This window comes from Zophobas morio, unplaced genomic scaffold (assembly GCF_036711695.1).
Source record: "Zophobas morio isolate AGI-343-1 ecotype UQ-CSIRO unplaced genomic scaffold, CSIRO_AGI_Zmor_V1 ptg000005l, whole genome shotgun sequence".
Classification (NCBI taxonomy): domain Eukaryota; kingdom Metazoa; phylum Arthropoda; class Insecta; order Coleoptera; family Tenebrionidae; genus Zophobas; species Zophobas morio.
In genome coordinates, this window is record NW_026972110.1 from 19737856 (window position 1) to 19754350 (window position 16495).

At 34.1% G+C, this 16495-nt stretch overlaps 2 protein-coding genes and 1 long non-coding RNA gene across 3 annotated transcripts; all 3 read right to left on the reverse strand.

Annotated features, from left to right (window-relative positions):
- Positions 1-998: 998 nt before the first annotated feature.
- Positions 999-6159, reverse strand: LOC135146054 (uncharacterized). Its single transcript, XM_064078212.1, has 5 exons — positions 4872-6159; positions 4089-4631; positions 3944-4015; positions 3569-3800; positions 999-1134 (listed from the first exon to the last, which is right to left on the reverse strand). Exons 1-5 carry the CDS (start codon positions 6157-6159, stop codon positions 999-1001), a joined length of 2271 nt encoding a protein of 756 aa, XP_063934282.1.
- Positions 6160-8620: 2461 nt separating this feature from the next.
- On the reverse strand, positions 8621-9862 carry LOC135120438 (brachyurin-like). Its single transcript, XM_064044754.1, has 6 exons — positions 9664-9862; positions 9457-9607; positions 9250-9404; positions 9108-9194; positions 8906-9048; positions 8621-8844 (listed from the first exon to the last, which is right to left on the reverse strand). Exons 1-6 carry the CDS (start codon positions 9758-9760, stop codon positions 8683-8685), a joined length of 795 nt encoding a protein of 264 aa, XP_063900824.1. The 5' UTR covers positions 9761-9862; the 3' UTR covers positions 8621-8682.
- Positions 9863-14191: 4329 nt separating this feature from the next.
- Positions 14192-15076, reverse strand: LOC135120450 (uncharacterized). The gene is made up of 2 exons (XR_010278618.1): positions 14749-15076; positions 14192-14678 (listed from the first exon to the last, which is right to left on the reverse strand). It is a non-coding gene; the product is annotated as an uncharacterized LOC135120450 (long non-coding RNA).
- Positions 15077-16495: the final 1419 nt, after the last annotated feature.

The following is a 16495-nucleotide window of genomic DNA, read 5'->3' on the forward strand; positions in this document are numbered from 1 at the left end:
AATCACTAATCACTAATCACTAATCACGAAATCACGAAATCACGAATCACTAATCACGAATCACGATTTACAATCACGAAATCACGAAATCACGAATCACTAATCACGAATCACGAATCACTAATCACTAATCACTTATCACTAATCACGAATCACAAAAAAAATAGATTAGTTATTAGTGATTCGCGATTAGTGATTAGTGATTCGTGATTAGTGATTCGTGATTAGTGATTAGTGACTCCTGATTAGTGATTCGTGATTAGTGATTTCGTGATTTCGTGATTAGTGATTCGTGATTCGTGATTCGTGATTAGTGATTTCGTGATTTCGTGATTTCGTGATTCGTGATTAGGGATTAGTGATTCGTGATTAGTGATTCGTGATTCGTGATTAGTGATTCGTGATTCGTGATTTCGTGATTTCGTGATTAGTGATTAGTGATTCGTGATTCGTGATTAGTTATTCGTGATTAGTGATTTCGTGATTTCGTGATTTCGTGATTAGTGATTCGTGATTCGTGATTAGGGATTAGTGATTCGTGATTAGTGATTCGTGATTAGTGATTCGTGATTCGTGATTCGTGATTAGTGATTAGTGGATCGTGATTCGTGATTAGTGATTCTTGATTCGTGATTAGTGATTCGTGATTAGTGATTTGAGATTAGTGATTCGTGATTCGTGATTTGTGATTTGTGATTCGTGATTAGTGATTCGTGATTCGTGATTCGTGATTCATGATTCACTCACTCACTCACTCACTTAAAAACTCAATTCGGAGTCGTAAACTACAGATGTAGGACTATGTTATTTTATACAAATTTTGGTTAGCGTTTTACCATCTACATGATATTGCTAATTTAAGTATACTTGTCCAAAAGGTATATGGTTATATGACCATCATAAAAGTAGTTGACCGCATATAAATACCCCCTTTGTGTGGTTCGCACTAAGCTTACCGATTGGCAATAAATCGTCTTCTAAACATTTCTTGCTCACATTTAACAGAGCCGGCTTTCAGAGCGAGTGGTTATTTCGGAACCTTCAGCGGCTGCAGGTAGTAAAGAAATAGTAGAATGGTGGATTTTCATATTTAGTGAAAGCCGCCTTTGAACAAAACCAAAATAGCCGGTCGAGCTGCATTGGACAGGTTATTTACGACCCTAAAACCTTTTCTATTGTAAACAACTTCACTTCGACACAATGGGATGATTTTGTGATGGCCATATAACCTTATAACTCTTGGTCTACTATACAAAAGGACTAGTAATATGAAAGGCAACTGAAAATCGTTTATGTATAAACATTCTTAATTTAAGATGACAAGCGTGACAGCATACGTGAGAGTCAAACAGAGAAACTGTAAACAAAACGACCATCGGTTTTATTGCTTCGACTTCCGCTTATTATATAAAACATTGGGTTTTATTTTAATTCTTGACGGTGAAATTCACAATTGGTTGATTATAAACATGTCTATTCCACATTCGCGGAACCAAGTGAGCGCATAAAACAAATGCAGGTCTGTAATGTTAAAGTCGATGTAAATAAGCGTGCTACCCTTATGTTTCCACCGAGTTTTTACTTAAAAAAATTTTGTGTCTACCAAATTGGGTTGGTCCAATGCAATAGTAATAATAAGTGTTGCCTTTAATTTAATCAATAAAATAAATTGACTTCATTAATTTTTTAAGCCACCTCTTAAGAAAATCTAAACAATATGAATGAAGTGATAAATCACAAGTACAGACTCATCATATTTTTACGCTTTAGATAGGATTTATTCGGCAAACTTTCGAGCTGACGTCATCAAATTTTTTGAGGGGGGATTAGCAAATACATTTTGATAAAAAAGTTTAATACATCTCCTATGTTTCAAAGCATTCGGTTTTGTTGTTCCTGATTAACTCAATAAAATAAATTGACGCATTCATTAATTTTTTTCGGTCACCCTGTATATGCAAATCGAAAAAATTTGAATGGAATGATAAATCACAAGAAGAGACTCACCATATTTTGTACATTTTAGATAGGATTTATTCAGCAAAATTTTGTGGTGACGTCATAAATTTTTTAGGAGGGGACGACCAAATACATTTTGATCAAAAATTTACCATGCTTATGATAATTTTAAAACATCTTCAAGATTTCGAAGCATTCGGTTTTCCAGTTCCTGAGTAAATCAGTAAAATAAATTTTGCGCATTCATTAATTTTTTTGAGTCACCCTGTATATGCAAATCCAAAAAATATGAATGGAGTGATATATCACAAGTACAGACGCATCATATTTTGTACATTTTAGATAGGATTTATTCGGCAACCTTTTGAGCTGACGTCATCAAGTTTTTGGAGGGGATAACCAAATATATTTTGACTAAAGATTTATGATGCTCTTTAGAGCCTTAAAACATCTGCAACATTTTAAAACATTCGGGTTAGCAGATTCAAAATTAAATTGCAAAATGTTGTTTTATGATTTTGATTTTTTTTCCAAAAATCTGGACGTTTCGGGTAAAAACTGAATTCGGAGTCGTAAACTACATGTGTAGGACTATGTTATTTTATACAATTTAAGACCCATTTACTATGTACAATTTTTAAGTGACGTCATCGCATTAGTGGTGGGGATGATTAGACAAATTTTGGTTAGCGTTTTAGTAGTACAAAATTTCACAACAATCGGTCCAGTACTTTCGGAGATTATCGGTCTAATAAAAATCCGGGACGGCAGACGGACAGACGGACGGACAGACGGACGGACAGACAGACGGAAATGGGAGACCTATTTTTTCGTATTCTAGGAGTCATGAAAGATCGAGAAAACGTAAAAGTAGAGAGTCGGCCGACGGACTCGATTACAATACTTCCTTTGCTTACGCTCGGGAAGTAAAAAATTAACGGCACGTCATATGACCCCGGTTAGAATACACACATAATATTTTGTTAATATTACAGTTTGTAGTTCTATAATCTTAGGGATGGTTCCATGTAAAAGGTCACAACAATGTCGAGGTATAATTACTTGGTCATCGTGTTTGGGTTTGTAATGATATAATTCTTGCCTGAATGCCCGTTAATTTTCCGGATCAATGGTAGGTCTGATCAAAATAATAATATCTAACAAACCAATTATAATACAATAAATGTAAATACAAATAATTTCAAAATCCATAGCAATTGTTTAATACATCAGCAGCTATTATAGATTACTACTGATCCCAGATAGGACAGTTAAAACAGTAGGTCCAGTAGTCAACTTCATCCTGTCATTCATTCATTATTATTATTATTATTATTATTATTATTATTATTATAGTAGTAAGTTGACCAACAGGTCAAAGCCCAATTACAGGTCAACTATAATACGCCTTAACATGAAGAAAGGAAGAAATACTGCAGCTATAATTACTGGAGTTCTTAGATAAGAGTTCAGCATGCCAAGGCGATATCAAAACTGAATTAAATATGTACATAAAATAGTAAAAAAAAAAAATAATAAAAAATAAATAATAAAAAAAAAATACGGAACTAATACTAGACAAAGTTATCTAAAGATATCAAAGACATACGGATCTAAGTTATACTGGTGACACATTTCATAGACTGGAGAGTGTTTTTCGATATTTAGACGAGGAGTTGGAAGATATAAACATTGATTAGATCGAGATGACATTCTAGGTACCAAGATGAATATCTTACCAAGAAGATCAGCGCAATCAACGTGAAAATTTATCACATTACGAAGAAATTTGAACGAGGCGATACACCGTCTAGTACTTAAGGCTTCTACTTTAAATCGTTCTAACAAGACAGAGTGAGGAATACCTCTGACTGGATAAACACCATCCTCCTTAAATGCTGTGTATTTTAAAAAACGTCGTTGTATGTTTTCCAGATGGTTAATACGATTTTGTGTGAAAGGAGCCCAAACAATACATGCATACTCGAGCTTTGAGCGAAAGTAAGCAAAGTACAGCAGTCGCAAGCTATCAACCTGTGTAAAATCTCTACCACACCTTATAATAAAACCAAGTGACCTGAAAGCACTATTACATATATGTTCCACATGATTAGCAAAACTGAGCTTACAATCAAAAATGACACCTAGATCTTTAAATGTATCCACTCTAGCAAGACTCATGTTGTTTAATTTATAGTCGAATTGAATTTGTGTGCACTTATTGGTAATGGTCATTATGTGACATTTCTTATAGTTCACTGGGAGTAAGTTAGACAAACTAAATTCATGAAACCTATTTAAATCATTTTGCAACAAGATGCAGTCCTCTATGGTTGAGACGTCTTTATAAATCTTAAGATCATCAGCATATATTAAAACGTTAGATTTTATGTTCTTAACAATGTCGTTAATGTAAACAATAAACAGAAGAGGGCCCAGTACGGAGCCCTGAGGCACCCCCGAGGGAACAGGTCTTTTTATCGACTCGTGTCCATAATATGTAACGCACTGTAACCTATTAGATAGATATGATTCAATTAAATTAACTAATGAAACAGAGAGACCAATATTACTTAATTTTGCCAATAGAATTACATGATTTAATTTATCAAATGCCTTAGAATAATCAGTGTATACTACATCTACCTGGAGCTTGGAATCAAGTGAGTCAGCTGCAAATTGAGTAAATGTGCATAAATTTGTAACCGTGGATCGACCGTTGACAAACCCATGTTGATATTCACTAATTACATTTCTGAAATTAAAAAGAAGATGCTTGTGTAATATTATTTCAAAAACTTTTGAAAAATTACAAATTAATGATATGGGCCTGTAATTTTCAATTACATTTCTTTCGCCAGTTTTAAAAATTGGAGATACTATTGATAGTTTCCATATTTCAGGAAATTTACAGGTTCTTAGAATCAAATTAAAAAGAATTGTTAGAGGTGGAGTTAGTATACAGGCACAATCTGTCAGAATAAAGCCTGGAATATTGTCATGTCCTGAACACATATTAGGTTTGATCTTTTTCAGAGCGTTTAGAACATCTGATTCCGAGATAGTGTTTAGATTTATTATTGGATTTAACATTTGATAATCAGCAAAGTCGTCAGCGTTATTCACGGTGCAATTATTATAATTACTGGAAAAATATTCTGCAAATGCATTGACAATATCATCAGGTTTGTTAAGAAGTTTATTTGAGTAGCTCAGCTGCGAAGGTATACCCGTATGCCTACTAAGGTTGTTTACATGGAACCAAAATTTACTGGGATCAGATTTAATATTCACCTCAACGTTAGTTATATATCGTTTGTATTCTAAGTCGATGTCACGTTTTATCTCAGACCGTATCTTTTTAAACTTGCTATGTATCTCAGTTTCATTGATAGTTGATTTAAGCTTACGGTGTAGGGTGTTTTTAAGTTTCAATTTCTTTATATTGACTGGAGTAAACCAAGGCGGAAAGCATATTTTAAGGGAACGACGAGTTTTGGGAACATGTAAGTTGAGTGCATTATTTAGTTTATCGTAAAATATACCAGAAGCAATATTAATATCACTAATGCTGTTAAGTTCAGTCCAGTTGATTTTCATTATCTCTTTATACAAATTTGGGTAATCAGCTTGTCGAAAGTTCCAGTGGGCATTAACTATTCCACTGTGAATAATTGAGTTGGTTTTTTTGCCACGCTGAGTTTTTGAGATAATCAGAGAGGGATGGTGAACATCCTCATCCACTAAAGAGTCATCACACTTATCAACAGAACAATAAAAACTACCAATAACCAAGTCAAGACAACGTTCATTAATATTATTAACGTTATTGTACTGTTTGTAGTTGCAGAAATTGAGAAAATTGAACAGGGATGAAATTTTTCTGTTACTTGTCACAGGAAGCGACAAATTTGAACTGTAATCTGGTAGATTAAAATCACCTACTATGAGAACATTATGATTATTTGATTCAGTTATATTGGCTAATATGTGAAATATCAGTTCAAATTCCTCAATAGTTGCCTTCGGTTGTACATATATTACTACAACGTAAATATTGAAATAATTTATAGAGCATTTAACAGCAAGCAATTCACTATACCGCAGTGAATTATAACCCTTAGATGTAAGGTCAATGGGTTGTAATGCAAACTCTCGACGACATGCAAGTAATACACCTCCACCTTTGGTTACAGTCATTTTATGCATATTTCTATCTGTCCTTATCACTTGAAGATGGTTTGGACAAAATTCAGCGTCTAAGACAGAAGAGCTGAGCCAAGTTTCAGATAGACAAATAAAATCATAGGGACAACAAAGTATGGAATTCCGCAGTTGTATTAATTTGGTGTTTAGTCCTCTAACATTTTGATAGTAAATCAGTATATTAGAATGAGAAATACTATTTGAAGAACTATTAATACAGCTAAAATTTAATGAAGAGGAAAGAGTGCTAATTGAGGACACCTGATTATAGACTGGGAGGGTATTTACAGTAGTAATATTCTTGTCCGAGGCCACAAACGATGTGGATTGCTATATGGGGAGACCAAAGACATCTTGCTTGATTTTGTTAACCGCTAGATTATAAGCATGACAGCTGTTGTAATCCCAAGCAGCATAATTTGTATCAATATCTTGGCTTTTAGCATCACGCTTTAGATTAAAACAGTTACCACAACACAAATTTTCTGCTTTACAATCTTGTATTTTATGTTTGTCAGAGCACTTAGGACAAGATAGTTCTTTGTTACACTTAGATGAAGAATGATTAAAGCCATTACACTGGAAGCATCGGGAAACACCAATACCGGAGTATATAGAGCAACCATCTAGACCTATGAGACAGTGACCCAGGCTCAGTGCTCTTTTGTATGTAGAAACATCTACTTCTACTAATACCTGGAAACGGTCTTCATTATTTTTTATCTTAGAGAATTTTATCAACTTATATTCGCTGTCTTTATCAAAAATTATTTCATTCTGCTTAACCAGATATTTTAAGATGTTATTTTCATCAACACTATCAGAGATTCCCGCAATTCGAATACGTGGACGCAAGGTTTTAACTACTTTAATATCATAATCATTGTATAATTTATTAGTCTCTGAAAGTTGCTTAAATTTACTGACGTCATCACAACCCAGTAACACGCTTCCCTCTTTAAGATTTTTAACCTTCCCTATGTTTAAAGAAGATTCAACGGGGTTAATTTTAGACAAGATATCTGATTTGGTTTTATTAATAGGTTGTTCTTTGTCTTTCGGCTTCACAATTACAGTTTGTTGCGAATTTTTTGCAATCGCGTCAGCATAAGAAGTTTTAGTACTGACATCAGTAGGAGTCAAGTTACACTCAGAAGTTGGTCTGCTTTGGCATAATTTGTTTAATTTCTCTATTTCTCCACGAAGAAGACTATTTTCAGTTGTAAGATTTTGAAGGCGTGATTCCATAAGGTCTATTTTAGTAATTGCAGATTTTAATTCAGCACGAATAATTGATTGCACCAATTGTTTAAACTTATCCACCGGGAGGTTTATATTTTGAGAGCTGTCAAAGTTATTGGAATCTGCATCAGAAGATACAATTTTTAATTTGCAAAATGTACAGCTCCATTTAGTAAGTGAATTATCCTCTAGCATTTTATTATATATTTCATCGGTTAATTGCCCACATGGTAGATGGTAATTGTATTTACACTGCTTACACGAAATATATAAATCGCTTCTCCCGATTGTGCGTGAACACTTGTTACATTTAACTGCCATTGTGATTAAATTATTAATTTGTTATAATAAACCACCTCCAAGAGGAGGTAGCACAAGAAGGAAAAACACTCAGTGATAGCACTACAGATAGTACTCAGACAAAAAGAAAGGCGATAAGATATTAACGATGGCTAATTGTAGACTAATTTATCGGAGTTTTTCAACTCTGATCCGAGGCAATTAGACCCAAAAGCAAGAAAAAAAAAAACAACTCACCGACCCTCCAAGGGGCCAAGTCAGCCACTCAATAGAAAAATCCGAAACTGCTATGCTCAAACAACGAATCAATCGAAGAAGAAATTTAGCACGTCCGTCCGCATTCACTACTCACACAGATATGTTTGTTGTTTTATACTATGTAGTGATTATATCTCGACTGCCTTCGTATTTCTTTAATAATATAGTGAGACATTAACTTTTTAGAAAATTTTAGGTTGTATAGTATGTTATATAGAGAGTTAGCATAAAGTCCCGGAACGGTCGAATAATTTTATTTGAAAAGATTTTTTTCTGAAATTTGCTTTGGATGTTAAACATGATGACTTGATTACAACGATTTGAGGTTTTTTTTTGGCGCTTCATAACCTAAGAAAATGAAAATGTTAGTTTTAGATTCATTCCGCGTATCTATCATGTACGACGTCAGAAACAACCGCCGTTTTTTTCAGTAAAAATTGCCGCCGTTGAAGAAAGAATTTGATGTCATTCTTCTATCGAACACCCAGATTAAGGGAATCACTCGAGATTTGATAATTTTGATAAGGTTCGATAACAATGGCTGTCGAAAGAAAGTTCCTTGTATACTGTGTATTTTTTGTTTAGTGTTTATTATTATCATCATCTTAATTCTGAGACACCCTGTATATAAAAAGAAAATAGGAAAATGCACGTAAATTGTTCATAAACCTTTGTTTTTATTGATAAAATAACAGATTTTTAGAACTATTTATAATTTTAAAGTCCAGTATGGTTTTGGATCCAGTCTCTGTAAACTGCCGTCCTGGTGTATCCAGAAGGAGCACCGCTTTCGCATCCTTCGGTACTAACAAAACTGGCTATTGCTACGTGAACTGGATTTGAACCTGCATTAATCACCACTGGGCCGCCACTGTCACCCTAAAAACAATCATTATGTTAAAACATCCTTAAAAATTAATTTATATATATATATACTTACGGTGCAGGTACTTCTGACTTGAGATGAGGGAGAATCAGCACAAACCATTTCAGGTAGAATCGAGCCATAATAATTTTTACATTCTGTGTTCGAAATGGTGACCAGTTCAACGTAATTCAACGAGTCGCTGATTGTAGTTCCATCTATGGAAATGGGAAAAATTGTTTTGACAAAAAAAATAAAGTGTGTTTAATGTACTAACCATCGCTAGTTAAACCCCAACCGCTCACCGTAATGCCAACATTTTCACCAAGTTCTTCAGAAGACAAACTGACGGCAATCGTGTTTCCTACATAAGTATTTTGTACAACAACTGCTAAAGGAGGAGTTCTTGTAATTCTTACCACCAAGATTTAAAGGTGTCCTGAGTCTGATAAGTCCAATATTGTTGGCAAGAAGATCGTTGTCATAGTCTTCATGAAGAATAAGTCGAGAGGAATCTGAAACGTCGCCTCCATAAGCATCCGTGGATCCACTTACGATTGTCGCCGAGTCAGCCCTGGTAGATGAAATAAATGTAATGATTTTGGATAAAGTACGCTATGTATTACCCGTTGATGCAATTTCCAGAAGTTAAGATCCATTCTTCGCTGATTATGCTGCCTCCACAGAACCAAGTGCTTTCACTACTAGACAAAAATAAAGCAACTTGCCAAGGAAATTGACCTTCTGCTGCTTGATTTCCATTAATAATTCTAGCACCTATATAAAATAATTATAAAAACATAGATGTGCAATACAGGTTAGAAAATACTGACCTGGAACCTTAGAGGGGAGGACCTTTGAGTGGGCTGGTGAAGAGGGCAACGCCCAGGTAGCTGACGCACACAAGCAAAGAACGGCAAATCGGAACATTTCGCTTAATGATTTTATTCTATTCAGATTGGTGTTTTTATACTTGCATTTTGAGTGTATTTTGCGAATCGCCGTAATTGTGTTACTTATCACACAATACGCTTTTACTATACATACTTGAGATGTATATCTAACCAATTGAATACTATACTGATTTCCATGAAAATCCGAACACCTTGAATTAATTGACTGATAAAACTGAAAGTTTCACCAAATGTGCTTTAAATCGAACTAAATAAATGATTAAAATAACAGGCCTAAAACTTGTGAAATAAAAAATTTATTTAATAATGTGTGGCATGATTGAAATGTGTCCTGTATCCAATGGGATCTCGTCCCAAGCTTTCTGAAGGCGCATACGAAGGTCATTTAAATTATTCGGGATATGCTGCAAGTTACCTAGACGTGTGCCCATGATATCCCACACATGTTCGACTGGTGACAAATCTGGTGAACGAGCAGGGCAGGAGAGAACTTCAACATTATGTTGTTGTAGGTACTCCGTTGTGACTTGCCGTATGTAGGCGTGCATTGTCTTGCTGACATAGGGGTCGATCTAACCCTCTGAGTTAAGGAACTGCAATCGCCTCCAGTACTGTATCGATATAATACCCCTCAAACTGTAAAACGCGCTTACCACCCTTAATACTTAAATAACTATATATTAACCTTTAGTTGTTCAAAATTGCAAAAAATCTTGTATATGACACGTTGCAAAACTGTGAGAAACTTCACGTCTGGAGCGAAAAAAGCGTTCATTTTGCAACTTGATATATATTGTCTTCATATGCTCATCATTCTTTACTTATGTAACAACCAATTCGTGTATAAAATTTCATTTAAAAATATCGACGTTTTTTAATAATAATAATAATATATATTTCCTTCCAGACTTACAGTCTATAGCGGAACTTAAATACAAATTAGAATTCACTATAATAACATGTAACTAATAATTAATAAATGCTATGTATGACGAATGTACAACAAAAAATAAAAAAAATACAACAGGGTGGTACACAACCCTCTAATTAAGCGTGCATCATATGGTCATTATATAAAATCGCAAATAATTTTTCCTTATGTTAACTTTACGGAAGTTATCATAAAATATGTCTACAACTTTTCCTACACTGATATTATAAAGCCTAAGAGTAGTTATTAGTGGACTGTTGAAATGATGTTGTGTTCGCGGAATATCAAAATAATAAGTTATTGATGTTCGATTATTTGTTCTTGGGCAGACAAAATGTAATAAATCTAAAAGCACTGGGCAGTTTATTTGGCCATGAATAAGTTTTTGTAAAAAAATTAGAGATGCAACTTTTCTACGGGCCCATAGTTGGTCTTCATTAACTGCACTGCATAAAATAACAGTTTCACAATGAAAAGGGGGATACAAATGAAATATTTTTAAGTGCAAATATTTGCAAAATTTCCGCAATACATTTTCTAACATAGTAATATAAACCTGGAGATAGGGTGTCCGTATAGTACTACAATATTCTAACTTAGATCTTATTAATGTGTAAAACAACAATTTAATGCAATGGATATTTTTAAATTCACTGGTGTTTCTTATTATAAAACCTAGATTTTTTAAACATGCTTTTACAGTTGCTTCAATATGCGGGTTTTAAGGTGTTCGGATTTTTTTTCTTTTTTGTATTGAGTATATAAATAGCTATTATATGTTTATACATCATAAGAATGTCACGTAGAAATTAGATATTGTCTTTGCCAGTTCTATTGAAACACCACCTGTTGATTTTGCTTAAAATTTAGCAATTGGTAACAGCTTTCAGTTGATTGACAACGGCTTTTAGTTAGAAAATTATTTGAATATGAGCGTTGCCAAATTTACGATTAACAAGTGGTGTTTCAATAGAAATGGCAAAGACTATAGTTTGATTTGAACGAGTTTGTCGCCCCAAAACAAGCTACTGTGTTAGGTAGCCAAGGTGGATGGTGCACCAGGTTCGTCGGTTGGAAGAGACAGGCGACCGGATTAGCTACAGATGGAGAAGGGGTGGGTCGAAGTCCAAATGACGTAGCTATCGGGAGCGGCGCCACTGCCTGTCAAGATTTCTCCCTGTAACTCTAGCTCTTAGCAAACGACGACTCCGAAGGCAGACGTATGACTAAAACTAAATTAACTTCACTACCTGGACCTCGTCACCTACTGATCGCTTCGTGGCGAAGGTCGTGACCAGACGACAACTCAAAAAAACACTGCTCAAGTTAAAATAGAATAAAAGCGGTTTAATTTGGAAATAAAAAGATTTACACTGCGAGCTTAAATAAAACGGTGGAGTGAACTTAAATAAATTATAACATGATACAATGAAATGAACAACACGAATTTGGGTTAAGTAGGTACAGCTATCCAAATAGGGTTAATCAACAGGATTTCCTGGAATCGCTAGTACATCGGAGGCGCTACTTTCCGCTATTTGATTGGTCAATCTAATACTCGAAACGATAGTTTTCTACCCTAGTACTACTTATCTGTACGCCGAGGCGTTCTTGGCTTTCTCCGGGGACGATCTACTGGTCCTAGACCGGATAGGCTGGTGAGGTTAATCTATGAACTTCACCATGATTTCATTGTTTATGATAAGGTTATGTTGAGATCTGAAATAGTTGAGGAGTAATTTTTGACAAGAAACTTAGTTTTCGAGAACATATTAATAAAATCGTCATTTCTGCACTTACGGTTCTTGGCTTCATAATACGGAACTGTAAATCTTTCGACAATGTGTTTGCATTGAAATGTATATATGACGCACTTGTGCGGTAAAAACTTGAATATTGTTCACTAATATTTTATCCGCATTATGCTTACCAATCTATTTTGTTGGAGAATGTACAAAGACGATTTTTAAAGTTTTTGTATTATAAGAGCTATTCTCAGTATCCTGTGCGTCATATTGAGCAAAATTTATTGTTAATTTATTTTAATATGGGATCTTTAAGATAACGAAGAATCACGCAGTCAGTAGTATTTCTTTATAAATTAATTCAGGGCGCCATTGATGATATGGCAACCTTAAATCAAATCAATTTTTTGTGCCCCGACTAAATTCTTGACATCCCATCTATTTCCAATTGCCTCGATGTCATACTAATGTTCAGTGGCGGCTCGTGGTGATTTTTGATGGGTGGGCAAAGCATTATAGGTAGGTTATAACATGTATGAAAAAAATATATATACATATATATAATTAATCATCTTTGTGAGAACGTGTTTTTGTTTTGGTGCTGCATGTCAATCAATATAATGTAACAAAAATTTTATGTAAGTATATTACATATATATTATTTTATAAATATTACTTACAATGTCGTTCAGCAAGAACCAACCAGAACGTCGAAGATTCTTGCTAGAAGAGGAAAGAGGAGCAAAAAAAGATTCAGCACATAAATGGATTTGTTAGGAGTTTCTAGAACTATAAACTCAAATAATTATTCCAAGATGTAAAGATTTTGAAATAACATGACGAGAAAACGTTAAATTTTGAACCTTTAAAATAAGCTACACTTGGAAAAAGCAGCAATTTGGAAAATTATTGTAAAAGCAAAATTAAAAATGCCAAATGAAACAAAAAAATAAATTCTCAAAATACTAACAAAGTTAACAATAACAAATAAAATAAAAATAATTCCAAAATAATCGTTCTGATTGGTTTTAGAAAGACCATTAATTACCAAAGACTCCTCCAAAAACTTTTTAAATTTATCATCGAATTTACTTTACGAGAAATTTGCAATTCATCTTGTCCCCGAAATATATGTTTTTGTGTAGCCAATTACCGTTTGGTAATTTGAATAAGCTACATTTTATAATTAAATGCACTATCCTGAATGCAGTTTCTGATCTGACTGAATTCAATTGACCAGTAAAGTGAATGACGCGCGAAATTTGAACTCAGTTCATAACACGAGACCCGAATTTCAGTTCCCCGTGTAATCCTTATGGGTGAAATCGAGGCGTCATTTTAACGCTTAAATTCTACCATTAAAGTAATTTTCTTATATATACCACTACTTGTACCATTAAGACTCATATTTTTACTGTTGATCTTGATACCAAACACGAACGGAACCGGTGGTATTTAATAAATATTTGAATTCAACTTTTACCACTACATTTGCCTCGAACGTATGTCGCACAGTGGTTCATACTGCCATTGACTTCCCCCTCCACATAAATGGCTTTGATTTTCACATGCTAGAGATACGGCTGTGAATTTAAAATGATACATAAAGGAGATCTCATATTTGAAAATGTTTTCAATCAATTGCCAAATTTTGATTTAAGAATCATCATCAATCCCAAGCTTTTTTCTTTTCACATTTTTTGGTAGAAAATGAAAATTTTACTTTCATTTTAGTACGAATTGGGTCTGAAACACCCATTTAAAAAAAATCACAATTTAAAGACCAATTTATTTCAAAACAAAAAAAATATATTCTACAATAAAAAATTGCACCGCCTAATGCAAAATCTGATTCACTTTTGGTGAAAAACTGACCCACAAACTGTTATATTGATGGGCCATTTAAATAGTCCTCGGACACTAATAGTTCTTCGACACTGTGAAGTAGATTTTCTTCAGATCTTTCTGGTTCAGGGCCCAATAGCCAAAGCAGTGCTTCGCTCCCATCAGTTTGTCGTAAGCTTTCATAAAGTTGTACCTCAACATTAGCTGTTTTTAGGTTGACTTGGGGATTAAAAGAATTTTCGGAGATCACAGCTCTGACCTCGGCTGATTCACTTTTCTTCAGATGTACGTTCCAAGAACGCAAATTATTGGTCCAAAATAAATTATAACGCCCGTGTAGGGCAGGTGTAGCCATATGGTGACATACAAATGCACCTCTTGTGGTTTCACTTGTTGCCTCTCTTAAGGAATATCTATGCAAAATGAAACAAAATACCTCATAATTGTACTGGATACAGAATTTATCAATATACATTAACTTACCATTGGCTATTTCGCATTCTAGCTCGAATAAACTCTTCAAGCACATTTAATTCAGTATACCAAGTGACTTTCACTGCATTATTTGACTGCAAAGAATTTTATCCGTTCACAATGCATTTCCGATCGTCAACAAAAAAAAAACTGGTAATTGCCCCTATTGTTAACGCATGTCTTTCTGTCACTATTAATAACAAATACAATAAAACCAGTCCACAGACATATACAACCTAATGTGAACCAATATCACAGAACTAATATATCATCCAAAAATTGTGATTATGATTGTTTGTTGTGATGAAAATACGAAATCAACTGTCATATTTTGGGGATTTTCACGATCTAAACGTCACTGGCCCTCCAAAACATTCACGTTCCTTTTCTGTTCGGCGTGTTTCTGGATTTTCCGTTTCACTCATGCGCAAGGCATTAGAAACGATGTACGTTACTTTGATGAACAACGTTGTTTTTAATTTGCGATATTTTTTTAACACAAGCTTTTTATATAGTTAAACCTTTAGTAACAGGAAGATAATTGTACAGTCTTTATCGCTTGTAGCATGAACTAGTTAAGATTTCTACCTGTGCGGTGTATTTTGTCTGTAAAATCAAGCTCCCATAAGAAACCCATAGTAGAATTTTTGAATTATGAACTGCCGCGCATTCTAAATTCTAACCTTACTTTACTGGTCAATTGAGTCGTGTCTCCGACGAGGACGAACCAAGCCGAGTGTTACCGATTTTCAGGGTGGGTTTGCCCACCCATCCTAGAGCGAACGCGTAACAAACTTGTGCGGACAGTCTGAATTAAATAATAAATTAAGCGTATATTTCACTTTTGTTGACTCTGCTACAGTTATATTTATGAAACAAAAATGCATATGTAATAATAAAAAAATACACATGTCACATACGTACTGCAATAATAAGTGTATTACTTATTCTCATCATTGGTCATTCGGATTTTTTTCATTATAAAGTTTACACGGTGTCATAATACAAGAATATGGTTATTACTAATTTTCATTTGATATGAAAAAGTATTTATTAATTGTTATGGTGTTGCTCTTTTCTATAACAATATTATTTAAGAATTTTCGCATAACATTATTTTCCTTACCACCTTACCCATATTTCAATAGAGTAATAAAAATAATTACCTCTATACTTTTACAATACAAAAGAAGTAAAAAAATCGAAATTAATTTATTGAATCCTTGAATCGAATATCAGAGATCCGATTCTGCAGCGTTTGGGATATACGTTGACGCCCGGGCGTCCTGCCCCGCTTGAAGCAAGAAAACACGGATATGCAAAGAAGTACGTTTCGAATTCTTTACTCTCAATCACGTACATAGAAAACCGAACGTATGTCGTTGTTTATAATCAAGAGAATGGACCAGGGTGGACTAGCCCATCCTCACATGAACCGTATAACGCCGAGATCTGACGCACTCTTTTGCAACTGCAATTTCTCAGTTGCGGAAACTGCGGGATGTAATGAAGAAAATCCGTTGGCTTAAATGATGTTTATGACGATAATTATTTGTGTATACATATAAAATATTTTAAAAAAGAAAAAATCAATATTTTACTTCGTATCGTAAACAATCAAATAGGGTGGGCATTACAAATCACCGTTGTATGTTATTTGCAAAAATGGTAATGATATTTGTGAACAATGTGACATATATGTAGAAAATCTTCGCGCAATAATTTGTAAATGTACGGTGATATTTAATGGTGTACT